Source organism: Manacus vitellinus, unplaced genomic scaffold (genome assembly GCF_001715985.3).
Source record: "Manacus vitellinus isolate BGI_N305 unplaced genomic scaffold, ASM171598v3 scaffold_57_pilon, whole genome shotgun sequence".
In the NCBI taxonomy this organism is placed as follows: Eukaryota; Metazoa; Chordata; class Aves; order Passeriformes; family Pipridae; genus Manacus; species Manacus vitellinus.
In genome coordinates this window covers 3,362,075-3,389,548 of record NW_021940666.1, presented here as the reverse complement: position 1 = coordinate 3,389,548, position 27,474 = coordinate 3,362,075, and the positions used below count along the sequence as shown (strand labels likewise).

Sequence of the window (27,474 nt, the reverse complement as noted above, 5' to 3'; positions counted from 1 at the left end):
ACGTGAGGAATTAACACAAGGGAATTTAGAAGGAATGGTTGGGATCACTTCCTTAATTAAAAGACATCCAGAAAGGCTCCTCCATGTATCATAATTAGGATGTGGATTTTTAATATTAAAAATATACAAAGCGTTATAATTTTTAATAAGAATAAGTTTCCAGACAAAAATCCTATCAACAATTCCTGCAATAGCTGCAATATCAATATGAAGAAGTGATAATCCAATACCAAGGCAATCCCTAAACCATTCCATTATAACCACAACCTTTGGAGCTGGGTAATTTGATATGAAAATCTAATGGTGTTTCCTGTGGGGCAATGAAAAGGCAACACAGTCCAACTTATTTCTTTTCTACTGTGTCGTCTTGAAAGCAAAGCTGTTCCTAAAAAAAGGAAGATGTAAAGACTTTGGAGTCTGTAAGTACTTTGAATTTTGTCACATTGTACCAGTCATCCACAAGGACATGAGAAAGTCAAAATTAGGTTGTTCCCAAAAAGCCCGACCATACAGCACAAAGCGCTGGGAGGTTCCATCCCTGATAAACAGTGACACAAAACCACCAAACATGCTCTGCAGACTCACCAAAAAAAAAAAAAAATCTTAAATATATGTGCATTAGTTGCTCTCATATAGATGCAGCATGCAGATTTTATAGCTCTCTTCAGTGGTACAGATGGAAAAGCAAGAAGCAATCTGTGGTTCCAAATTTCTTTTCCATAGATGTGGGAGAAAAATGTATTGATCAAACACTGTTGGTTCCTTACGTAATTTCAGAGAGCTCCTACATGAAAGTATGTTTGTTTATTAAAAAAATACTAGAACATATCTGGAACTCAGTTTCCTTAGGAAATTTCCTTTGTAATGCCTTAGCAAAATGTGACATTTTGGCAAACATTGTTCTGAGCTCAAATCACTACATAAATTTCAGGTATTTTCCATTTGAGAAGAAGTTAAGAATTCAAAATGGGTCTCTTCCTGAACCAGCTGGGAAATCCTATACAATTACCACAGCCGCCTTGTAATCTAAAATAGAAATGCTGAATAATCGTGAATTCTCTGTTTTACTTTGCAAAATCAAAGGGCAAAATATCATCCCACAGTTTTGTAGTTGTATTGATTACAGTGGATTTCTGACTTGGAGGCTACAACATTGTAAAACAAAATTCGCAGAAGTTTCTTGGTTCACCTCATTAAAAAAGAAAACCAAAACGTTTGATTAATATATTACTAATATCACTAATTCCCTCTCTTTATCTCACAGTGCTCCTGAATACTTACAATATGGATGACATGAAATATGACCTCAAGAAGATACATATGCTGACATTATGGATACACACATTTACATTTACACTCCCAATCTTCATTAAAAAACAATCAGTTTTGAAGTTGAGAAGTGATACATCTAATTAGAAATACATCAGAAACAAATCATTATTTTGAGAAGTTTATAGTTGGGAAATATTTTGTATCTAATAAGATAATAATGTTTTTGCTGAAAATATAACAGAACTGAAAGGTTTTGTTTTATAAAATGAAATTAATTAATAAATTAAATTTTACCCATTTGAAGCTTTATTTCAGGTGTAACAATTTCAAGTTTCAGTAAAACTCACTGAAATAATATAAGATAGAATTTAAAAAAGCAGTCAATTTTAATTTTTTTTTTAATAATATCCAGAAAAAAAATTATATTAATTGCAGAAGTAACCCACATTCTCCACCAGGACAATAAAATGTTGACAATTTTCCTAAATTACTCTATAGTAATGTTATGAAAGTATAAGTAAAAAATCATACTCAGCATTTTCCTACATCTTCTTTCCTGAAAAGAACTCTAACACTTTTAATTATATAATGTAACACAAGCTCAATATTATGCATTTTGAAAGGAACTGTGTATATTAATATATCTGATGTCCAGTAGATGGCAAAATACCAGCAACTGTCACCTTTAATCTTGCAACTTGATTAATTTAAACCCCAAAGTAATTTTTTTTCTTTTTTCTTTCCAATCTCCACTCTCTATTTCATTGGATAGCAGGATTAGCTTTACCTTTTGGATGTTTTCTGTACATTATCTGCTTGAAAGACAATTTCATCTTCATCAGTTCTCGATACAACAAAGCACAATAATGTTACTATCCTTTAAATAGTCCTTTGAAGATAGTTTCTTCCCCACTGAAATTTTTTTCTCCCAGAGCATGCTGCTGCTACTGTTCCCAAATTTGCCAGCACATGTTAGCATACTGTGTACTAAAATCTCTTAGCAACAATATCTTAGTGTCTAACATTTCCCTTCTTCCAACTATGATTCACAGAGCCATCTGTAGTCAGATATTGACATGCAGGGGCTTAAAATAGACACCTTGCATTTGCTCAACAACTAGTTTTAGCATCTGAAAATATAAATTATGGGGAAAGGGCCAATGTTTCTTTGAGGCTCATCATCCCCTTGATCATTTGAGCACTTTTTAAACAAAGGCTCACCATGAGCACTTCGCCTTAGTATTAAGGTCAGAGGATTCACACTTCCCAGTCCTTTACATAAGCTCTCCAAGAAATCTCAATATCTTCCCTCCTGAGGACTACCTCATGCTGCTACTCAGACTATTTTTAATAGTAATCAAAGACTAGGTTTTTAAACTGCAAGAATTGCTACAAGCAGCACTAAGATCTAAGTGTTTTTCACACCCTTGGAGCCTCAGTCCGATGGGTGGGACAAGGTCAATGTATCAGCTGGGCAATGACACAGGGTCTTCTGCAGCAGCAGCCACTGCAGGGAATGCAAGAATATCCCACACTCTGGTCAGGGAATGAAAGAAAATTTACAACCACAGCCTCACAAGCATTGCTTCTGCCTCCCAAAACTCTGACAAACCTTGCACTCAGAAAACAGAGCATCTTTTTTTCAGCTACAGCAAATTAACTATTAGTAGTAAAGACTTTGCATAATGCAAGTTATTCATTACAATGCAGTGTGCAATTTTGTACAACTTAAAAGAATAGTGCTAAAATCGGGAAATTTTAATTAAAAATAAACATATTCAGTAGAATACATTATATAGAATTACAGAATCACCTATTGCAGAATCACAGAATATTCTGAGTTGAAAGGGATCCACAAGATCATCAAGTCCAACTCTCAAGGGAATGGCATGTACAGGGGTAGAAAGAGTTGACAGTATGGCTTTGAAACCATCTTAAATGTGAGGAACGCACTTCCACCCCAGTGAAATTCAACAGCCTTTTATCCACTTCAAAGGAACTGGGATTTTACCCTAAATAGTTTTCAACAATTAATATTTTGAAAACAACCAAACACACAACAATGTGCAGCCAAATACAGCTAAGCATTATCAAAAAAGTACACCACAAGCAGAACAGGGTTGGCACATTTTCATTGCTAAAATGCTGGTTTTGCTTGCAAGAGATTTTACAGTCCCCATGGGTCTTCTGGAAAACACTCAGTAGCCATGAAATGGTGCCAGAGCTGGTGAGCTCAGTGAATTTGAGTTGAAATTAAGAGAAGGCAATGACACTGAATGACCTCCTTTTAGCCTCCTGCAGGGCTCTATGCTGGACTGACACTTTCATGAATGTACACAACTGCATTCTTAAAATTTAACTACTCTTATTCATGAATAACCCATGACGGGATACCTTCAGATTAAAGTAAACCTGCATGGACACCAAGATAAAAATGTTAACTCCTTTCTTCACAATATGGGAGCAAATCACTCCTAAATCATCTCGCTCTCTAGGCCTTGAAATGCCAACTTAACTCCTAGGACAAAAGGATTCCTCGTTATATAAGAACCAGCTTGACAGGAAGTGTTGAACTGAATATGGCAGGTCAAGTAAAGTTACCAAAAAACATGTCAGAAAGCAAAAAAAGGAACATGCAGGCAAATAACATTCCAGGCCCAACCTTGCTGCTTCATGATGTTCTTTTATTTCCTTCTGTTTCTTTAGATGAGAAATAACTCAGATTTTTAAGTTATCCTCCTTTGTACAGACTGTATTAAGCCTCCTCCATGTATTGGGAAATTTTGTGTTTCTATTTTAAAAGTAGAGGAAAAAAACCTTCCTTCTTTCTGCTTCTCTGCTAAAATGCAACCTAGCAAGTTATTCTCAAGCTAAATGTGTTTTTCTACACTTGTGTTTTAATAATTAAAATTAAAAAGAAAAAGCTAAGTGTGATACACACACACATTTCCAATTACAGGCTCATTCCTTGGGAAAATCTAGCTCAGGCTGGAAAGAGCCATCCAAAGCCAGTTATTACATAATCCTTATTACTGCTACATGGGCAAGCAGCGATTTCAAAGTATTTACTAAAAGCAGATAAAGCCAGGTTGCAGCATCAGATGAATCAGATAAGACACAGCCAGCAACAAAATTGACTTAATTTTCTTCAGCCCCTCCAATAATATGCTAAATCAAAAAGCCATGAAATGCAATCTTCTTCTGCTGAACTCTCCTAGAAAAAGGCTGAGGACATGTACTATTTGCTGGATTGTGGTTTCCTTGACATTACAGTAAATGTAGGGCTATGCAGAAAGTTCAGCTCAAGTGTTTATGGGTCTGTGCTGCTGAAGGGGAAAAGCTCCCATCTCTCAAGGCAGCCTTCCCTCATGGAAAAGTCAAAATGTGCCACTTTAGCAGCTTCTTCCCCAAACACTCTCAGCAAAATGTCTTCCTACTCAAAGCCGGCAGTAGATACTGCCCACTACTTCACAGCAAAAACTTTATGGGGTTTAATTTTGCAAACACTTAATAACAGTGTTCCTTCAACTGCTACACCAAATGGCTAAAAATCCTTTTAGAAAGCCCTTAGGATAAAATGCATCAGGTTAATAAGATACTGTGATTATTTAACCTAATATATTTGGTGGATTCATTCCAAACTCTGTGGGTTAACTATAATAAAACCTTTGGAAACAGTCTAGTAATAGTCAATGCTAATAGCATACTCTGATGAAGATGGATATGGGATGGCAGCATATGCTAACTGCATGCCATGAATGCTCTCTCCAAGTGGCAGTGAAATAAGATGCTGAGTCTGTCCTAGAGGCACAGATCCTCCATTTTTATAAGCAACAAAAACTCACTTGGATATTTCCAGAAATTAATGCTCAACAGTCTGTACAGTCATGCAAAGAGATGATCCCACCACATACATGAATGGTATTGATATCTCAGAATGACATTGTTTAAATTAAGATTACACAAATCTCCATTGCCTCTTGTATGAATGCTGTTAATATCTAAAATGACATGGTTTAAATTAAGATCATACAAATCTCTTCCAATTTCACCCATGACAACTGATCATGTCTCAATCACACACTAGCCTTTCTTACTTTGAGGCAGGAACTGGGAGTGACCCTTACAAATTAGTTAATTTGTTCCCTTTAACGATTTGGTGTCAGTTGCTTCTGAGCTTTCAGAAGCTTGGTGGAAACCCAGCAAATTGGCTCAGACAGTTTTATCCAGGGAAATTGTACTGCATGTGGGAGCACCTGAGGCATGAGAGCTGGACATCCCTGAGTGAGTGGGGAGAGAAAAGGCAAAAGGGGGAATAAAAGGGTCTTGGAACACAGCACAAGAGATCGTCTCATGAAGACTCCTCTATAAGGTGGTGAAAAAAAGGACAATCTGCAATAAGTATTTTTAGGATCGCCAAGTGGGGCAATATTTTGCTTTGCTCAATAAAAGATAATCATGTGATTTAATTCCTTTATGCTTTACCAAATTACTCCCATTTGGCTGCTTTTCTGAAAAAGGGTTAAGGTAAAGGTTAGGAGTGATGAGCCAGCACTATGCAAACCATCACTGGGTCAAAGTGAATGGATTTGACACCCTTCTGGATCCATATGTATCTTTCTGCTCCTGTATCCTCTTCCCTTATCAAGTAAGAGTATCATAAAAGCCTCTTAGGCTGAGTTCTGACTTTTCAAAAGTACAATCAATATCTTCAGAAGTATTAGTAGAAAGCATCTTTGCTGTCTCATGTTTTCAGAAAGAGTATGACATTGTGCTAGGCTACCTTCTTGTCACCATGTATATATATAAATATATTATATATATATATAAATATATATATATATAAATATTGACCCTTGGTGATTGTACTTCATGTGCCAGTAAAGAGAAGCATCTGCCTAAGAGTCTGTCAATACTTCTATATTGATAACAGCAAAAGATCTGCTGACACTTGAGGTCACTTCTAATTTGCCATCAATGCACTTTCCTGTTGGAACATCTTGTATATTGGAACATCCCTGATATTCTCATGAATATTTCATTTGCCAGCTCTTCCCCCAATACCCTAATGCTAATTTCCCCCAAAACCCAAACAGACACCACATCAGCACCACAAAGGCTGATGCATACCCAAGCTCCCGAGGCAAGGTATAAAATTCAAAGAACCCTGTTTTCTCAAAGGAGAACATGTGTTTCTCTGTATAAATAACACTTCAAGGTAAGGGATGAGAAACCATATCATAATTAATCATTGTTTATGTCTGGATATATCACCATAAGAGCCCTCTTTTTATTATTATTGTGTTAAGTATGTCTACATGCTCACATACATTTTTATTTTTAAAGGAAAAATCCGTGGTTTGTACTGGGATATTCACTTGTATAGATTTTAAAAAGAAACCAACCAAAGTAAGCATGAATAAATTCCATTAGTTGACTCAAATCAGAACAAAAGCTGGAGAAAGCTTGAAGTCTGACTAAAGGCAGAATGCATCATGAGATCATAGCTATAGTTGTTGCCAATAATACCCAATATTCAGTGATGCATCCTTCACACAGGTGCTTCAGGAGAGGAATTAGGAGGAAAATAAACACCTGGCAAAAACAAAGTCCTGGTGTAATTCATATGTTCCATTAACACAACAGTTACATAGTTTAACATCATGAGAGAAAGCATTGCTTTATATTTGTAAAGATGCTTTTTTGAGGCACTGAGTAGAGGTTTTTAGTTTTAAAATTAGCTTTCTTACCCTTCAAAAATAAGCAAGACAAAAACCACCTGAGAACAATTTCTTGTCCTTTGCCTGTAAATTTCATCAAAAAGATGGAAATGTAAAATTGCAAAAATCTAAATCAAAACTGGGGTTTGGGAAGCCATTCCAGTGATATGCTGGATATTAAACAAGGCTGTTTTTTCACAGAGCACCAGCAGGGCTGGGAGCACTACACACACACCCAATTTGAGACAGCTCCATCCTTCCCAGTTTCCAAGTTCAAGGCTTCATCCCCACCATCATTACCCAGCTAAGACTCCCTTTTTTCACACAGTCCCAATATCCCCTCTAATCTTAATCTTATTCCCTTCTGCCCTTGATGACTAAAAATTTCCCTAAGACCATATATCAACCTTCATCTTGCTCCATTCACTCTCCTTTTTTGGGCTTGGCCTCCCAGCCAGTCTTGTGTTGTCTCACCCATCTCCATGCTCCACACTGACTTATCCATTCCCAGTTGTGTTTGTCTATTCTCCCCCCAGGCCAGTTCAGCTTCTAAATCTGGAATCTGGAATCTGGTTAAATCCTTCCCAGTGCCAGGATTTAACAAGGAGATCACCGACAGAGTGCAGGGCAATTAAAGAAAACAAAAGCAAACATCACAACACAACACAACAGGGCAGATGGGACAAGGAGAGGTGGGTCAGCAGAGCTTTTCAGCAGGAGCAAAAACAACACATGTTTTCCCTCACCCAGACTCTGAAATAGCTGAATCATTTTAGTTTTTTCTGAAAAATGTTGCCTGAGACACCAGGCATGGAACATTTAATCTCAAATGATTCAAATCCGGCAAAAATATGAGCAATTGAAAATAGATGTGTAGCCAACACACTGAAAGGAACAATTCTACCTGCAGAAGACTGCTGCTCCTCCTGCCATCTATGTAATGCAAACACATTGATTTTCCATGCTGGTTTGGGACAGCAAAGGGCAATAATAAGGTACATCTGAGGTACAAATTACTCTCAGGTGCAATCCTGCCACTAAAAAATGTCACTAAATGCCACCTCAGTATAGTTCTGCATATTTTAACACATTTGCCTTAAAAACATTAATTATTAGTGCTATTCACTAAAATAGTGCTCTATAGCCCATATAAAAACATATGAATTATCATATAGAGCTGCTGCTCACTAAAAGAAAAAGGAAAAACATGGTAAATGAGGTGTAGGTTCATTTTAACTCAAAAACCAGAATTACAACAGCTCGTAAACACTGCAAAACTGAGATTGCTTAGTTACTGGATTAATGTTTGCCAGATAGAAAACAAATTTTTTTACATTAGGAGCACATGAAATGTGTGGAAAACTAAGTAGCTATGGACAGTGATAGGATATCGTGGTTTTTCTGAAAGGATATTTGGGGAAGTTTTACTAATAAAATAACATGTAAGGTACTTAGATTACCCAGCCAAGATGGGATGGATAAGTGATTAACGAACAGAACTGGCAGTACAGTATAACCATATTGCACAGGTTTCATCTTACCTCTATTTAGGTAATCACCAAAACGCACAGTACACAAAAAATTCTCACACTTGCACTGAGGATAGTGGTGCAGGAATTGCTCTGATTTACTTGGAACAGGAACAGGGAGGATGGAGGGAGGATGTTCACCCCACATCCATACAAATTTTATTAGCAGAGGGAAGACCATACAATAAAACAAACATACAGAAAAATTTCTGCAGAACCATTCTGCAAACTTTCAGCTGTGGGTAACATTAACTGATTACTGACTTAATGGACTCCAATATTCAGTCAGGATGAAACACATTCCTGCAGAGGCAGCTAACAAATCTTAGGTGCTTAAGTGGGAAATACAGACAAGTTTTTTTATGTCCTCAACACCTGGCAATGCCATTCCAAAATGAACTCTGCCTTGAAAAGGCAAAATTTCAGCAAGATCCCAGGCAGAGATGAGTGCACAATGTGGGATCCCGGAACTAAGTGGCACAGAGTTCAGCCCACATTAGTCTTCCTTCCTTATTGTTTTAATAAGAAATGAACACGTGTGCACATCTATTTTTTTGGTGGTAAAACCACATCTCATTCATCGGACACTAATGCCTGATACAAACTCTGCTGCTCATTTTCATCAAAACAAACAAAGCCTTGGCAGGCCTTGCAAGCAACACATAAACTTCTCCGTGTCTGGATCCTTTTGTCTTACAGAACAGCACAGTTTTCATATCATCATTTTTCTAAGCAGCAACTCAGAAAGAATCATCCTTTCAGATTGCTGAGAAAAGAACATAATGGGGGTTACTCAAAGGAATAGATGCTGCAGCTACAACTGCTCTCATTATGTACATATGAGATGCCTTGGTGTTTCTTGCTACTGATTACATGAGCAAACATTTTTAGTATGCAAAATCCTATTAACTCAAGGGGATTCTGCATAATTTTATAACAGCTCCACTCGTGCTGTTTGATCGACTGGATCAGCAACAGACAGATGGCAAAGAATTAATTCTGACGCTGCTTTATCGCAGTGCTGGAGTCAGGGTTTCCTCTACTCACTCCACTCAGGAAAACTAGAACTGAAATGATATCCACTACACCTGAAGGAAGACTCCACAGAGTGAAAAGATGGAAGTAATTTCCTTTTTACAAATATGTGGATCCAGAAAGGGTAAAACAAAGCCAACCTAAATGTCAGTGCTTCTGTCTGATTAGGGGGAGAGCAACCAGCCAAAAGCACAAGAAACAGAAGTGTAACAAATATTAAATAATAACAAACTATTTTATTCCATATGGACAGGACATAGTTCACTTATTATTTCTTCTGTCTCCCATGCTCACTTCATTATATTTAGTTCTTGGTAGCCATCCCTCACTTCTTGATGCCCTACAACCATCAGCAACAGCTTTTCCAAATATTTTCTTTTCTGCCTTTTTCTTCTGTATTTTTCTGTTCTAAGGGGAAATACAGGAATTTTGCAGTAGTTAGTACAAAGAAGACAAATGGAAACTCTTTTATGTGCCATTTACCCTCTCCCAAAAAATCCTAAAAGAAAAAGAAAATTGAATCTCAAAGATATAAGGTAATAAAATAATATAATCCAAGAGATAACTCTGGAACCCATCTCTCCAATAATTAGGGTTTTCTCTTATTCCATTTTTTGATCATTCCATAATTCTGAGGTGCAGTGATAAGCATTATCCAGTACTTACTGAATTTGTGCTTGACATATATTTAGATGGCAAACTATTAGCAGTCCAAAAAATAGCGCCTAAAATTAAATTATTAATGCACTGTTTCCCCAATTTGGGGAAGATGGTCCCAAAAGTAAAACATGATCTGGCTGGGATTTGCAAGAGGAACTCTTAAGCTCTTGAGATGTAAAACTTAGGTCTGGAAAACCTTCAAAATAGGGAGATAATTAAACTGATACAGAAATATTTGGGTTTTTTTAAAAGGATGTAACTCAGAGGTGTTATCTATACATAAGCTTGTAGGAGTCAACTCAGAGACCCACATGAATATAGTTATTCCAACTATTTCATCCATCCAGAATCACTGGTTTTTGTAACCAGAAAAAAATTTTTTCTGTTCTTTTTTTTTTTTGAAACATTCCAGCTTCCATCCCTATTTCTTACATGTCAATCTGCATTATGAGTGTTTCCCTGAAATCCAGGCTAATTAATCCTGCTTCAGAAGGAAGGGCTTAGGGGTGTTAGCCATGCCTGACAACCCTTTGGACAAACAATTCTCTTCCATTTGGATTTTTAATTAAGCTTTCTGAAAGTACTTTAATATAAGAAAATAGTGGAGAAAAAAGGTCTAGTAATTGACTAATCTAAAAGACTTCATTTTATTTTAGAGAGAATAGATGACAACTTCAGCCTCTGACAGTGCGTTAAATTAATCCCATCTGTGAAACTTAGCCCAGCTAAGGCCCAACTTTGGCCTCACGTCCAAGGAAGTAAGAGCTTTTTTCTGGTTAAATCAATAGATGCCAAGCTGCCCGGTCAGTCCTTGGATTCCTCTTATATGGCATCTTGAATCTGTCTTACATGGGACTGGACACAAACACAAAGCAAGGCACATCCAACCACAGAACACCAAAGATTTCATGCTTTGCCACCAACAGCTCTCACAATCCTCAAACTCATTAACAGTGTCACCGGACCTGCTAAGAGTGTATTTTTCTCTCATTCCTAACTATTCCAGGACACACTTATTGCACTACAAAAAGCCAAAGTTTTCAAAAGGAGAGTTATCTCACTCTGCAACTGTTTTCAGCCTTGAGCACTGTAAATTCTCCACAAAACCAAGTCTGCAGGATATTTTCTTCCAAATATTTCAAGGGGGAAAGGAATATTTGGGTTTTTTACCTGAAATGGAGACTGGCTGTTGTAATTCTTAATCTCCTTGTTGGCTCCCCGGAACAGCAGGACTCTTGCACAGCTCTCCTGAAAAAGAGAAAAGTAAACTTGTTAATAAGGGTCTTCAGGCAAATAAGGGTCTTTAAGTAAAAAACTATGACTACTAAGAGGCTATGAGATGTGTTGCTGTGTGGTATATAGACATATAAAGTATATATATAGTCATAAAACACTATTTAAATAAAATACAAATAAATGATATAAAAATAAATAATCTGAGAACTTCAGCTGTTAAAATAGTATTTTAAATATAACAGGACTTCAGGTGCTTAGCAGTGTATCAGGCTAGAAACAATATGTAAGTGTAAAAAATTTGTGGAGAAATGCAAGACGTAAACATCTTATTAAATTTTTAAGAAACTGTACTGAGAAAATTCCATATTTGACAAATCAGACTTTGCAGAAAAATATGTTATTTCAAAATGAAATTTGACTCCTAGATGGTTTTTGCCTATTTTGTAGGAAAAACAGTGCAGCAAGCAGTTCCTAAGATGAGTTATACCCTTCCCTGCTGCTAGAAATTAAAAAAAGCATTTTTACCACTTATTTTCTTGGGTTTTTTTCCAACCTATCTTCAGTTTTAAAATTGTATGCGTGATTATTTTTTTAATACACCTGAAATTATTTGATCTATCTCTGCACACTGCACTGACCTGTCTTACTGTCCCTCTTTTCCCCTAAAAAATACTAAGAGTTACAGTGCAAACCAAACACAGCCCTTCTGAAAAGAGAAAAGTTGCACTTCAGACCCTCCAAACTGAGAAAATCTGCAAAGGAAATGCCTTAAAAACGATTTATTTTTATAGTGTATTGCTTAAGTCACTAATTTCCACTTGCCATTAAATATGACTGACCATAATCTGGTAGAAATCCCCTGTGGTTCTGAGTGGGTTCTCAGAATTCTGGGTGATTCTTGTACAGATTTTATTTCCTACCTGCCATCTTTAATGTTCCTCTTGGGACCCCCTGCAAACCAATTCCCATTTCAAAATGGTTTTATACTTCCTCACCATAAATATTGCTATTAATTTTGTTGTGCTTTCTGGATTTCTTGACATGTGTTACGGGGTTCTACCTAAGGAGGTATTTTTATGTGCCACCTTTCACTTTGAGCAGCAAATTTGCAGTCAGAGAAAACAATCCCATAATTCAGCTGTTTCAGAGGCAGAAATGAAGTTTATTTACCAGATTCTGAGTCACAGGTTAATGTGCAGCAATTATGATTGAAAATAATTTTTGTCATTGTGTTTTCTGATTTACCACACTGGATTCTTTATCCCATTAAGTTTCCTTCATCACAGGGTTGCCTTAAGTTATCTGGAAAGAAAGTTTCCGACTGAAATAACAGAATGGATCCTGTTTCAAGATGGTATGTTAACAATAATTTTTGAATTATATATAACGAACTGAAATAGTCTCCTTTGCTTGCACTGAAATCTGCACCTTAGGTGTATTCTCTGTATCTCTAAATACAGGATGATCAATGCCCAACTTTGAACAAGGACTTGAGGATATAAATAATTATATTCAGAAATATATTATGTTTATTGGGTGATTATTCATTTGATTATCAGAATAAATAGTTCAACATTACAAAACCAAAATAATTACACATTTAAAAACTCTCTATAGATTTAACTGATCTGTCTTCAACAAAACAAAAACATGCAAAGAGATTTATTAATTAAATGGTTTTGATTAGAAAAGTTTTGCCAGAAGCCACGGAGTTGTTCAAGATTAAAAAAAAAATTCAAGAAAATTTATTTTTATTAAGTTTCATTTGCTTATTTATTCTTTCTTTATTCTTTTGAAACAAACAGAAGCATTTTTAGCTTCATCCTCTCTCCTTTTTGTGTTGTACCCATCTGCTGAGTATCAAGGGGAATAAATCAGGGAGAATAAGCAAAAAAGGCACCATCAGAAATTATTTTGATTACTTTTCTGTACTAATTCAATGGAAATTCCACATTTTAAAACTCTCTGCTGTAAGGGTGCTGCCTATAAATGCCAGAACTCCTTTTGCACGTGTTTTAGCTCTGACAACCTAATAACTTCTGATATTGAGAGCTTAGTATTGTTCATTTATTATATCATAAACTGAATATGTAGTAGCTTTTTAGACTTCATAAGATTAAAAAGAATTTCAGAGAACTGTTTGCTTGGCAGTAAATTAGATTCAATTTGTTGTCTGACAGTTAATTACCTGATTTAATATTACAAGAGTTGTCATTTAGAATCCAACCCTTTGAGTGAAGAGGGTACATTTCATCTCAGAATTTTTGTTTGCAAAACATAGAGACATAAGATGCATTGAGATACTGCGAGGCCATGAAATAAATTTCAAAACCACGGGTTTACTGGGATCAGGACTTAGCTGACACTCAGGAAAACAGACTGACCAACTTCAGGAATTATCCCAAGAAAATTTCCCAGGGAAGACTGGAAGGGAAAATCAAATGGGTAACAACTCCATCTACAGGAATCTGGAGGTAACAAGGATATTGATGTCCTTCCCATCCTCTCCAGCCAGAAAAGGCCAGCACCGTTCCTTCCACAGGAACAAATAACAACTTCCAATTAAAAAAAAAACACTGAAAAAAATCAGGTTATGCTTCCCAGAGCCTTATGAAAACATTTTTTTATTCCCACATACACTCGACTAAGGAAAATAGATGGATGACTGCATAGATAAGATGTTAAAATTCCATTCACAAAGCCAAGCTTAATCACTGTGAAAATATTTCCAAATTTTTAGATGCAGTTTCAATTGGAGTCTCAAAATCTTCCACAGAACAATTTCTTCCAGGAGGTCAGGTAAAGACATCCCTATGTGGAAAATACTATCACGCCATGGGATTACTGTAATTCATTATTAGAATTATATTAATTAATTATTAATTATTCTAAGGAAGATCTCATACTGCTTAATCTTTGCTAGAAGTGTATGGTCTTGTAAACAACTATGGCCACTGCAATAAAACAGTTACCAAAAAAAATCAGGATTTTAAGTTTATATGTGTGTTACGGTCTGGTCTTTGAAATTCTTCCTCAGGAAGAGTAAAATAAATGAGGTTAGAATTAATATTTTAAAATAATTTTCAGTATAAATGCTTCAATTATATATGTTAAGATCTCGATGTGAAGCCTAAATGTAAAATTTTTGTTTTGTCAGTAGTCTTGAAAAATGCCAAATTATCCCCAAAATTCTTTTTTTTTTTTAAGAGGTTGAGGGTATTTTAGACTTCATTGAGGAATCTGTCTTGACAAGACTTTAGGAAAAAACTAGGATGATATTTAATTAAGAAGCAGACGCTTTAACAGATGTTTCACTATTTACAGTCACATCTCGTGCTTTCCTAATTCCATGTAATATTATATGTGCTGAATTTTAACATAGTTGTAAAACTCATTCCCTCCCCATCTCATCCCTGAGAATATCAAATGCTATAAAATTATAACATTCCATTATTTGTAAATTACTACACAAGTTGTAAACAGCAGAGAATCTTCTATGTAAACCACAGAGACATTTCCACAGTATTTTCTAATTATTTCTTATTTAATTCTGATTTAGATTCCAGCAGACCATCAATAAATTCTGTATAGGAAACAAGTATTTAGATACGATGCCAAAAAAAAAAAAAAAGCTGGTAGAACATACTGTTTTATTTTCTATTTAATATGTATTTCTTGATACCTACAGTGAGCAGCCCTATTTGTAATCAGTGAATAAAACACAAATAAAACAGTTTTTAATTACATTCTTTCTAGTTTCTAAGACCACTTTTTAAAACCTGAAACACTTTATTGCATATTAAGTAAATCAAACTAAAAATAATGGGTTGCTCTTAACTGTAACTTGCCTCTGTAGATCAATAACAATGGGATATTTATCCCAAATGCATTTATTAAAAGTGAGGAAATTGCATCTCAGGAAAACCTAACATCAAACTAGTAAACTTTTTCAATAGGAAACTCTCCAAGCCTCTGTTTTTGTGGATGGACATGGAAATTTTAGCATTTGTACCTCAATTAGGCCTTTTTTTTCTGGCTGTGTGCTGTTCTCTCACAACACTGGTTTCCAGTGGGACTGGACTTACCTTCCCTCAAAGCAAGACATCCCTCCCTACTCAGCCAGGCAGAGGGGATCCCAAGCACAGTAGTCTTGCCCCATCTTTCCCTTAAGTTGCTTTCCTGAAGGGAACTTACAGGAAAGATGGAGTGAGACTATTTACAAGAGCCTGAGTGCCAGGACAAGGTGGAATGGGTTCAAACTGAGAGTAAGTTTAGAGCAGATATTAGGAAAAAATTCTTCCCTGTGAGGAACTGGAACGAGTTGCCCAGAGAAGCTGTGGCTGCCCCATCCCTGAAAGTGTTCAAGGCCAGGTTGGACAGGGATTGGAGCAACCTGGTTCGGTGGAAAGTGTTCCTGCCTGCGGCAGGGGGTTGGAACAAGATGATCTTCAAGGTCCGTTCCAGTGCAAACCACTTCATGATTCTATGGTTCCATAATCTCTCAACTCCCCCAAGGAACCTTTCTGTCACTGAAGGAGGATAGTGGGACTCTGTGGCACAGGGTCTCACCTGGTTATAGAGGGCACAGATGTGCAGGGCCGTGTTTCCTGAGGCGTTCTGGGCACACATGTCGGCGCCATAGAAGAGGAGGTGCTCCAGGTGTTGGACATGTCCATACCTGCAAGCCTGGTCAGAGATGCATTAATATTTTGGTTATTATACAACCTAGATCTGCTTATTTGGGGGATGGTGATTTAAGGGATCAAGGAAATACTACATTTGAAACTTTTTATCCACTAATATTTATGACTCAAACGTGACAAGTAACGGACAGAAGAGTATTTGGTCCTGCTACTCCTCGGAATGTTGCCCAGTAGATGGCACTGAAGATGGTCAGATTTCCAAAGCTTCTTCCTTCTATTTAGGGAAATCTGGCCAAAATTGAATAATCTTCTTGGTTATGTGATGTATCTGACTATCTGCCTGTCAACTAGGCACATAATATACACATGGCACTGACCCAAGAGAGGGAAAAACCTTCAGGAGTCACTTTTTCTGTCACACAAATAAAAAGTTAGACCCTGAATACTTGGAAGTAAGTCTCTAAGATATCACTGAAATTGGAAATTTTCCTGATTAGCAAATAAATTCGAGAAAAATCTCAGTATTTCTATTCATCGGTCTCATTTAATTGACCACTTTCTTCTCTCTGGCACACTGACAGAGCACCTCCCAAGTCCTAATATTTTTAACTTCACACCATCTCAGATCATCATAATTCCTATATAACACAGGATTTTGGCTAAGACAAAGAGGTATAGAAAGCTATTGAGTCTGTCTCAGGTACCTAATTACTGCTGAATTCAGGGGGAGGTACAAACTGACACACTTGGACTGAATCTACAATTTGGATGAGAAAAATTAAGTGTACTGTCAGTGCACAAATTAAATCAATCTGTGACAGATCATTCATCAGGGCTACCAGTCCAGAGAGAGACAGGTATTTCCAGAGGATATCCTTATTATTACTATCCTGGCCCAACATGAACTGCCATCTTTCCCCTTTACTATAAGGGTAACCCAGAGACTTACCTCCAAAAGCTAAAGATTGCATTAGCAAAATGACAACTATACTTGCTAGCAATTATTTCCTTGCCATGCAAGGTAACTTCAGCTTCTGCACACAGACAACAACATATGGGACTGTATCATATTACCATCCATCTTAATTCATTGAGAAATGCTTGGATTATTGATTACTGAAAACAGATTGCCCCTAATGCAGGTGTAAACTTTGATTTATTTAGGATTACAACTAATACAGTGGGTTTGGAAAGCTCTGTTTTATTACAAGAAATAATGGCCTTACGTGTACAAGGCTGGGTTTTAAAAACAGGGAATTCTTGTCTTTATCTTCAGAATTTTTATGATTACTCAAACTCATTCATACAGAGAAAAGGCATAAAGTAGCTGCAATGACATTGGGATTATTACAATTTTTAAACTTTGTAAGCTTTTAGGTTATCGTTATGCACAGAGGAATTAATAAAGCGTCCTTACACAACTGCTGTATAATATTCAGATGTTTCTGGAGAAGACAATAAGAGTTCAAAGATATAAGTTTTTACGAATCTCAGAACACTACTTTTAAAAAAAATATTTCATTATAGAGCACACTATCACTTTAGCCACACACTGAGTATGTAAGAGAGGAAAGGAAAACCCAAACAGCAAAGGGAAAAGTATCAGGAACCCAGTTTTCACACACAGAAGGAGGAAAACTGACTCAAACTGTGAGTTTGTAAGAGTTTAACAACCATCAGTGCAACAACTGAAGGATCCCAGCAGCAAGATCCTGAACACAAATCTTCCTGTAAAGTTCACCAGAGACAAAGGAGAAAGTACTCTGACACACACACAAGAAGCATTGCCAAGGATACCAACATTGGCATCTAACTAAAAGTTACACTCTTTTACTGAAGTGCCACTAAACCAGATGTTAAACTTCAAGAGTCCGTGACATAAATACGACCAGTGCAATTTCTGCAGCAAAATCCACAGTAACCATAGGATTTCAAAGTTACAGAACTGCACTGGAACAGTTTCCACTTCTAATTCACCACAGCAGGATGCATAGTGAATAAACAAAACAAAACAAAATAAACAAAAAACCCCCAACAAACAAACAAACAAACAAAACCAGAAAAAGCAAATAAGAAAAGGAAAGAAATTCCATACTTAAATGCCTGGACTAAAAGGTATCCAAAAGGCCTTCAAAATGGTGCTGAAACATAGAATAAACATGGCACATTTCCTCATGCAAGTTCAGCTCCAAGCAAAGAATAATCTTTCCCACCTGATGGATTTCTTGCCATCCATTTTCATCTTTGCAGCTCACTGTGGCATGTTCATGGAGTAAGAGCTCACAGCAGTAGGGATCCCCTCCCACGACAGCCGTGTGGTACAGCGGGGTCAGGCCACAGCTGTCCTTGTAGTTGGGAGATGCTCCCAGCTCTAAAAGGGTCTGAAAGCAATCAGATTGTGAAAAATATATTTTGGAGGCACTTCTACCTATAAAGGGTCTTTACCTGAAAAAGTATTTATAAGGTTGATACTTAATATATACTCTTTGTTCACCTATTTGTCAGCTGTTAAATTGTGCCCCAGCCCCATTTTAAGCAAGAAATTTTCTAATGAAGAAATGACCTTGGAAGCATTAGAATCTAAGGAATCTATGGGGATAGCACAGAAAGAATGAGTGGCAATGAGTCCAATTTCCATTCTCTCTCTAAGTTCAGAAATTTCAATTCTTCAAATACTACATCACCTTTGCAGCACATTCACCTCTTCAGCTACAAGGTGCTTTATCAAAAATGTCATGCTATTTGAATATCTGTCAAAAGGAAATGAGCAAAAGCCATAAACCTAAGGTTTAATCTAGACTATCAGAGGGATTTAAGAATACTTGTTAAAATACAAAAGAAAACAGAAGAGGTTGTGTTAAAATATAATGTGTAATCCAGGCCACTGGCATCTGATTTCAAAGAGGTGACGATAACTCTATTCCTATTTCCTCTGACAGATCTTTCCCAATGTATCAATGAATAAGCTTAAATTTCACCCTTTTTTCTTCCTACTAAAAAAAAAAGTTAAAAGGCCTTTTATTGAAAGCAAATCCTAAGATTTGAAAGCCACAAGAAAGCACAAGAACATATTAAAGGATCCACTAAGGACAATATGGTAATTAACTGAAAATATTCTCCTTTATGTATATTTTTTAATAATATAATATATACTTTGGTATTGAAAGCATTTACCTTGAGGGCTACTTGGTTCTTGGCCCTGGCTGCTTTGTGCAGAGCTGTCATTCCATCTTTGGCTCTGAAGTCTAAATGTGCTCCTCCATTTTTCAGAGCTTTTATCACTTCCACTGTATTGTCAAGCTGAGCTGCCAAAGTTAGGGGTGTTTCTAAAGAAAAAAAAGAATAGCATGTACTTGGAAAAAGGTGAGCAAAATTATACAATAAAGAACATTTGCTTTAAAAAATGTCAAAGTTAAAAATGCTGTTCAAAGAAAATCATAAATTATCAGTTATCTGTGGACAGCAAAACCACACAGATGCCATTAGCCCAGAGTCCTGAAGGCAAGAGAAAGGATGTGTGAAATTCAACCTGTTAATCACTTTAGTTTTAACAAGCTCAAGGTTTGTCTTATTGTTCTGACCTCCACTTTCCAGATCATGATAGTTGGGGTCCAGTCCTCGGTCCAACATCTTGGTCATTTTTTCCACAGAGAGATGGTGGACATGATCCATGAATTTTCTCAAATTAGCCTGAAACAAAGAGTGACAAATTAATCATCCTCTGATTTTAAATATAAAAATTTTGACTAAAAGTGAAATATTCTGTCAGTTGATGTCAACACCCATTGACACCACTGAAAGTAGTTAACACACATTCCTGGAGAATGACTTTATACTAAGAACATAAAACTTATTGTTTCTAAAGCTCAAAAGTCAATGTAAGAGAGTCTTGTTTTTACAGTTTTAAGGAAAAAATGAGTGATTCATTCAGTAAGAAATTATGCTGGTGTTTGGTAATCATTATTATTATTCTGATCTGCAAAGTAGTCTAAAGACCCAGATCTGCATTTTTGCAGCATGTGGAAAGCACATTGGATTTACAAAGGAAGGTTCATTTAAAATTACATTTATATCACAGAATCACAAAATCGACTAAATTGGAAAAAACCTCTGAGTATATATATTTATATTTATCTTTATATATATATATATATATATGGAAGAATCAAGTATGGGAACTTTTCTATGGGAAAAGGTTTCCAGATTACAATTCACACATCGGCAGCACACGCTGTTTGTTTTTCAGCATTTGGTAATGAACTACTTATTTCCAGTTTCTCACATTAGTTTACTGAGCAGAAAATTGGGAAATTCTCCAAGAAGTTGGGAATACCTTGGTATGGAGCTTGGCCAGTTGCTTTTCATCCAAGTTGAACTGCTTGTACACTCTTTTCTTGTATCGAAACTGAGGGAGGAAAAGAAGAATAAATTTTAAAACTTAGAACTCATAATTTTCTGACCTTACCAGAAAGTATCATCCACAATCATGTGATTTAGGCTAAACAAAAAAAAAAAAAAGGGTTGGTATTTCATTTTGAATATTCACCAATAATCAGCAGTCTGCTTAACATACCAATATCATAATTTTACCGTTCATTTAAGCGCAATTCATATCTCATATGACTATACTAAAATCAAAGGAGGAAATCAGCCTCTAGAATCTACATAAATAAGCAAGAATTACACTGAAAAGAGCTTTTCCCTGAGGATTTTCAGGCACTTTCATTTATAGTCTCAGGCAGAAAGAACTGGGAAAGCATGTTAAATAAAAAAATTCACATTTCAAAATATCAGTTTAGCATTTCTGAAATTAAAAAAAAAAAAAAAAAAAAAGAAGGATTCCTGAAAAATCAATGTAGGAGGAACTTTACAAATATGGGAGTAGTTGTCCTGATGCGGAACAGGACTTGTTTTGTGAATGAGGTTCAGAGGATTGTCTCTTTTTTTTTTTTTTTTCTGAAACTCACATTTTACCCTGAGCAATTTCTACCCTATGGCCACAGCAGCAAAAATCAAGGGGGGTTCCATAGTTATAATTTACTACTAATAAAATTTATTACTATAATTTACTAATTGTCCTATGCAGAATTCAAAGAATGCTGCATTTCTGTTGGACAAGGGGACTGCACTGAATGAGGCTTTAACACCAGCTTTTCACACTTTTAACTCCTGAATTTCTGCAGTGAGAATTTTGCAAACACTCAGGAAACACAGGAAAAAAAAATTTAAAAAATCAACATTTAAGTGGGTATTTAATTTGTTTGCAGATTTAATATGAACATCAGGGATTGAATCTCTGATATAAACTGCTAGAAAATGTAAAACTTGAAGCTTTCTCAGGGCCCTGGTTCTTTTCTTTTGGATTTGTGTTATAGTGGAGTAAGTTTATTAACTGCACATTATTAGTGGTTGATGTACCACCATACAGGCAACACCAAAATTAATTAAATACCAGTTTCATGCCCCAGTTTCCTGCTATAGTGTGTTTCTGCATGATCTGGCTCTGCTCCATATTTTTCCAGTGCCATAATAGTTCTGCCCAGTTGCATGAGCAACAGAGAGGGGGGAAATTCCAGTGCCTACACGTGACTGCTCCACATCCACAACCTCTCCTCCCTTCCTGCTTTCTCAGGAGACAGACAGAGGAAATCTGTGCACTCTGAAGGATGGTAGAGAGAGCTAGATGGGGAAAAAAAGGCTTCACTAAGACAGAAAGATCTTCTCTTTGGGAGAAAGCAAAGGCTGGTTATCCAGCAACTGCTTCCCCACTACTGCAAACATAAATACCTCAAGTGAAGGAACTCCCTTGTTCACTGGCTGTGGGTATTCCCTCAGGAGTCGTTCCTCATCCAAAAACTTCCCATCTCTACCATTGCTTGCAGGCTGGAACAGTCCATAATTCAGGACATCTTTCAAACTCTGATTCAAAGTGCACAAAATTCGCTGCTTTGCAACCCACACTGAAGCTTCTGGGTTAAATCTAATGCATTTCTGCAAAGAGAAATTATTTTTAAGACTAATTAATGAAAAAATATTTAAACAATACCTTAAAGCCTAAAATTTAGAAATGCAATAAATAGTTAGAAACACACACAATAAATCTACAAAACATACATCAACAGAATTATATTTTAGATGTGCATCTATAATAACCAATGCACAAGTACTGTGAAAACACAGGATGTTTCAAGTCTTTCCACAAAATACCAGAGACCATATTCTTCTTCAGAGAGAGAGAACCTTCATGGAAAACCTGTTCAAAAAGGGATGTTACAAGATGTTTAACTATCCACTTGATTCTGGGATGTTCTGATATGACAATCAGTTTGATCCACAAGAATTGTTCCCAAAAAATGGTATTCAGGCAATAATTCTAATTCATTTTTTGCTACACTTATCTTAGGGTAAGTTTGTGGGAGGAACAGAGAGAACTGTGAAGCAATAGAGGATGTGAAAACCTTGAAAATCCTTTCCAGTTCTGTCCCCTCATGATTCAATATGGGATGCAGGGATTGCACATGGGCCAAAGAAAAATGTTAATGGATATATATCTTTTTTCTCAATACATTTCCATGAGGTACTACAGTAGTAATGTCAGTAACCACTCTTGAGGCCTTTTCTGAAGGCCTCTGCTACTCCCCATATTATAGTTGTACATAAAGTACAAGTACAAATAAGACTGATGTTTAATAAAGAGTGAAATATTTCCTTTAACTTTACCTAATCTATCTGTTGGCATCTTTTTAAAGTCCTGAGGCCATCCATAAGAAAATGTTAGTCTGTCATTTACAATTAAACATGTTTATCCTTGGCAGAGTTCTGCACGCAGTTGAAAATGATCTCTGACCACCCACATAGGCACAAATCACATAATAAATTCATTTGAATAAATCAATTCGGAAATTCGAGGAGCAAATTCAAAGGCAGAAATCCCAATATTTTCTATGTTCACAGTGTCTTCTTGGCTGCTGCAATAGTATGTGGCAAAAATTTTCAGCAGTAAAAAACAACCAGGACATGAAGGACTTTCAATTTACAACTGTTTTTAACGGAGCAAACACTACAGTCAACTAGGGTTTTTTATATATTCATCAGAGCAAATGTAAGCACATGAGATATTAGATTTTGTCACAAATAAAGCTGGATAGGAGACAGTTTTCATTCCCCTCAAATATTTTGTATTTCAAAGTGTTTTGTGAAAAGTTGGGGGTTTTAGATGTTGAAGGGAAGGAGAGAGGGAAACAGAAAATTGATTATAAACGGTATTTTCATTCCCAAACATCCCATTAGTCACAATACCAACTTATCCCATTTCAAATCCCTGTGTTCCTTCTGAACCACACTTTTGCCATGACTCTTACATGGATTCAAACTTCAATACAAAGTTCAGGCTCAAACATCAGCAGTTTTCAGCAACTCTCAAAATTATCAGTTACAAGGTATGTTATGAACTTAACTTCTATTATCCACACATTATCCACACGTTCTGAAAGAGTATAAGAAATGTTATTCAAATAGGAAGAGACAAAGATAATTTTGAAATTACAAGTTTGGGGTTTTTTTGCCCAGGAAAGTATTTCTTGCATGAAACAAACTAATTTTGGACTTGTATGACACTCTTTTGATTTTAAAAATACAAAACAGTAACTTCTGCCCACACTTTAAGTCTGCTGGGTTTCAATGCACCTTGAGAATTCAACATGTTCAATTTTGTTCAGTCTATACTTGTGTTCTATCTGTCCTTGATAACACTGCAGATAATGGTGTGTATTTCTAATCTCCAAATATCTGCTAAACTGGCAAAATTATAAATAATTTCTAATTTCTTCAGAATAGATTTCAATGGAAAGTAAGTCTTTGAAACTAGTAATTTTAAAATGTACTAACAGCCCTTGCTCTTTTAGTAATTCACAAGAAACAAAAATGCATTAACTGTAATAAATATTGATCATATTAGTAATTTATAATGAATTGAGATCAATGATGTAAAAATCAAATCAATAACCAAATAGCTTTGCTACCAAAATGCCTCAGATTTAGGTAAGTGGAACTAATGAGAAAAGTGATTATTTATGCTTCCAATGAAGCCAGCAGAATCTACACACAGATTGCTTTAGTTATTAAATAAGTAAGAATTTATTAGATGTACATGGCATGATGACCACAAGGAAATGAAACAGCAGCTGAGTCAGAAAAGCTGGTCAACTTTTTCTAATCTTCAACAACTTAAAAAAAAAATCAAAAAATAGGGATAGTGTAATGATAAAGAACAACAGAAACACATAAGAACTACAATGAAACATAAAGATGCTTTGCATTGACAGATGTGGGGTCTATTTATTCCATTCTTTTTGTTGCATCCCAAGGCCAGAGGGAGTGCGATGCTTTGCCAGCTCCATTTCCTGCAAAAATTGCAACAGTTCTTTCAAATAAGAACCAAAAAAGAAGCCCTGAGTGGATCAAAACTACTGTCAAAACCACACTAGGCCACTCAAAACCCAAGTCTAGCAGCACAACAGCACATCAGCACTGGTTGCTGAAATGCAAGAGCTGGGTTATTGATATGAAGCTCTTTTAATCAGGAGAGATGTGGTCAATTATAATCTCCTATTCCTGCACAGGGGTGAGAGCAAGTCACTGAGCACAACAGAAGGGCTGGAAGGAGGGGAAAAATACAACTTATCCACCCCAGCTAAAGAGGAGATATTAATTCAATGGGAATAACGTTCATGATACAGAATCTCTGAAGAATAACATTTCTCCATTTAAAAAATCTATCAACCAACACATCTCTCTCATCAGCCTCATGAAGTTGTCAATCACACAGAGCTGTGCTGTGACAGAGGAACATGACAAATGGTTTGTACAGCTGCCTCCAAAATGTGATTGCCAGAATATCAAAATACAAGTTATTCCTCTCAATAGAAAATGTTGATATTAAAGATGTGACAACCAGACAGTGGAAAAGGCAAATGAGAGTTTGGCATCAGGAAAACTAAAAAAAAAAAAGCAAGTCACTCATTTTGATTTGTGCTCAGTGTTCAACTTAATTCTCAGAAACACTGCTTTTCTTCATCAAAATGCCCTCAAGAAACACAGAATTCATGAGAGGAAAGGTCAAAAAAAGCAGTTTGGCCACACTGTCATCAGCTGGCAAGTCAGATCACCTGTCCAGATCAAGGGCATGGGAACAGATGTCAGCAGCATCCACAGTGTTTCCATTATCAAACTCAAGATAAAAAGAAGGAATATCAGCTGTAAACAGAAAGCAGCAATGGACAGTCAGACACGAAATGGGATACAGAGGAATATTTGTGGAAAGTTGCAAGGGAAAACCTGGCATAAATTTGAGGCAGTGGAGTGCTAAAGATACTGGAAACAAGTAAAAATGGAGGCATCCTAAGCAAAAATGGGATTGTCATAGGTTTACTTGTTCTAAAAACCAAGCGGTGAATTTTTCTTTCCCCTGCATCACTGTGAAAGAAAGACATTGAACGAGGTAGGGGGAGGGTGGTTTGGTTAGGGTGATTCACGCACACAAAAGAACTACCCAGCAGACCCACATTCCAAGCTGATGGCCCTCAGAAGACTGGTGGAGCAGTGGGTGATGAGGGTTTTTTTTTTTCTCTCTCCTCGGGAAACATTTCACTTTTGCCGCGACTCAGGGAGGGTGTGTGTGTGGGGGGGGTTGGTTCTGAAGTTAATTTTGGTTCTGGTTGGGTCATCTGGCTGCTTCTGGCCCCGGTTCACCTCCATTCTCCTGCGTCCTGTTCTTCCCCCAGCCTGGACTTGCTTGCATGTCATCGAAGAGGCTTGACCCTTCTGCGAAGGAACCTTTGGGGGAGGAGGCCGCCCCTTCCCTCCTCCGCTCCCATGCTGGTAGCAGCTTGTGCCCGTTGTGCCGGGAGGGGAGTCCCGGCCGGAGCCAGATGCCAACAGCAGGAGTGTGGGAAGAGCCCCTTTTCTCCCCGTCCCGGGTGGGGGAAATCTCCGTCCTCGGCCTCTCCCGCTCCCGGGGCCTCGCGCGGCGGCTGCCAGAGCCCGACAGCGCCCCCTGCTGGCCAACCCCGAGCACTGCAGGCTCTGCTCCCCCCGCCATCCAACGGCGCCCCCTGCTGGCCGTGCTGAGAATGGCGCCCAAAGGCAGAAAGTGCTGAACTGTTTCCTTTGGGGGGGACTGCTGGGTACAGGAGTAGTGCTTAGCTGGTTTTGTGTTCTTTTCTTGATCTGCCAGTACATATATAGCCTTTAATAAGGGGCTGTTGGTTTTTTTTTCTTTCTCCATACTTCCTCAATCGGAGTCTCTTAATTTTGGATTTCCACTTGCTTAGAGGGAGGAGCTTGGTCTTCCTCATAACTCATCCTCTTTAGCAAAACACTTCAATCTCATTTAACTGAGACAAGGACTTAAGCTGCAATTGTGACAATTGCCTTTGTGAGGTAAAACTTGCACAAACTAAATGTGAGTTTTAGTGAAAAAAGAAAAACACTAAAGGAAAAGAATCTTAATCATAAAAAAAAAAAGCAAAACAAAGCAAAAACCAAAACCAAACAAAACCTAGTGAGTACTGGGGGGGAGGAAGGGAGAAAGGATGCAAAAGGATAAAAAGCAATGCAGAAATAGAACACCAAGAAGTATCTACAGGCTATGTTATTGCTTTACCAACCTGCCACTTACCAAAAAACATTTTGGAGTCAATAAATTCTCATTACTGCAGTAGAGCAGTAAAACAGATGGGCAGAAACCACCTGAAAGAAGTCTTCAGAAGACCTAATCCCATCTCAGCATCAGAATTAAATAAAATATGATTCTGAGCATTTTAACTTAAAACATTACCCAAAGGGAGAACGTAAATATAGGGTAAAACAAAAGAGTGGAACAACCATGTTTGTTAATAATAAAATATTGAAATTTTTATATGAAATGATGAAAACATTCCTTAGAACAACTGGTTGAAAGAACTGATCTCCATATCTGTGAAAAAAGCAATTTTAGCCACAGAACATCATCCCTGACAGAATATCATGCATGCAAAGGAGATTTTCTTGACAACAGTTACTGGAGGAGAGCCAGATTCATTCCACTTATAGGCAGAATCACTTTTGATATGTTCCTACATAGGCTGAAAAAAGAAATGGATACAAGATGACTTAGCTGGGATTCTGACCAAAAAGGTCCAGGGAAGGGGAAGTTATGCCAGGCATCAGAGAGGAAAGCACAAACACATCACTTCACCAAATTTTCAATGTCCAAAAGATGACTGACACCAGGCAAAAGCACAATTGCCTTCAGGCACAATAGATTTAGGCACAAGGTAGGAGACTGGGGGCTGTTGACTGCCAGCTTTGCTTACAGGGAGGAAGGATTCCAACCTGCCA

The 27,474-nt window shown here is 37.0% G+C and overlaps 1 protein-coding gene across 1 annotated transcript in view; it reads right to left on the bottom strand.

Annotated features, from left to right (window-relative positions):
- SHANK2 (SH3 and multiple ankyrin repeat domains 2) overlaps nt 1–27,474 on the bottom strand; it is a 324,279-nt gene that overhangs the window by 263,205 nt on the left and 33,600 nt on the right. The window contains exons 4-10 of the mRNA XM_018081844.2: nt 21,883–22,086; nt 20,429–20,500; nt 19,677–19,785; nt 19,270–19,421; nt 18,309–18,476; nt 16,022–16,138; nt 11,387–11,464 (exon numbers count right to left, since the gene is read on the bottom strand). Of these exons, the coding sequence (XP_017937333.1) occupies nt 11,387–11,464; nt 16,022–16,138; nt 18,309–18,476; nt 19,270–19,421; nt 19,677–19,785; nt 20,429–20,500; nt 21,883–22,086 (900 nt within the window). The remainder of the gene's footprint in view (nt 1–11,386; nt 11,465–16,021; nt 16,139–18,308; nt 18,477–19,269; nt 19,422–19,676; nt 19,786–20,428; nt 20,501–21,882; nt 22,087–27,474) is intronic.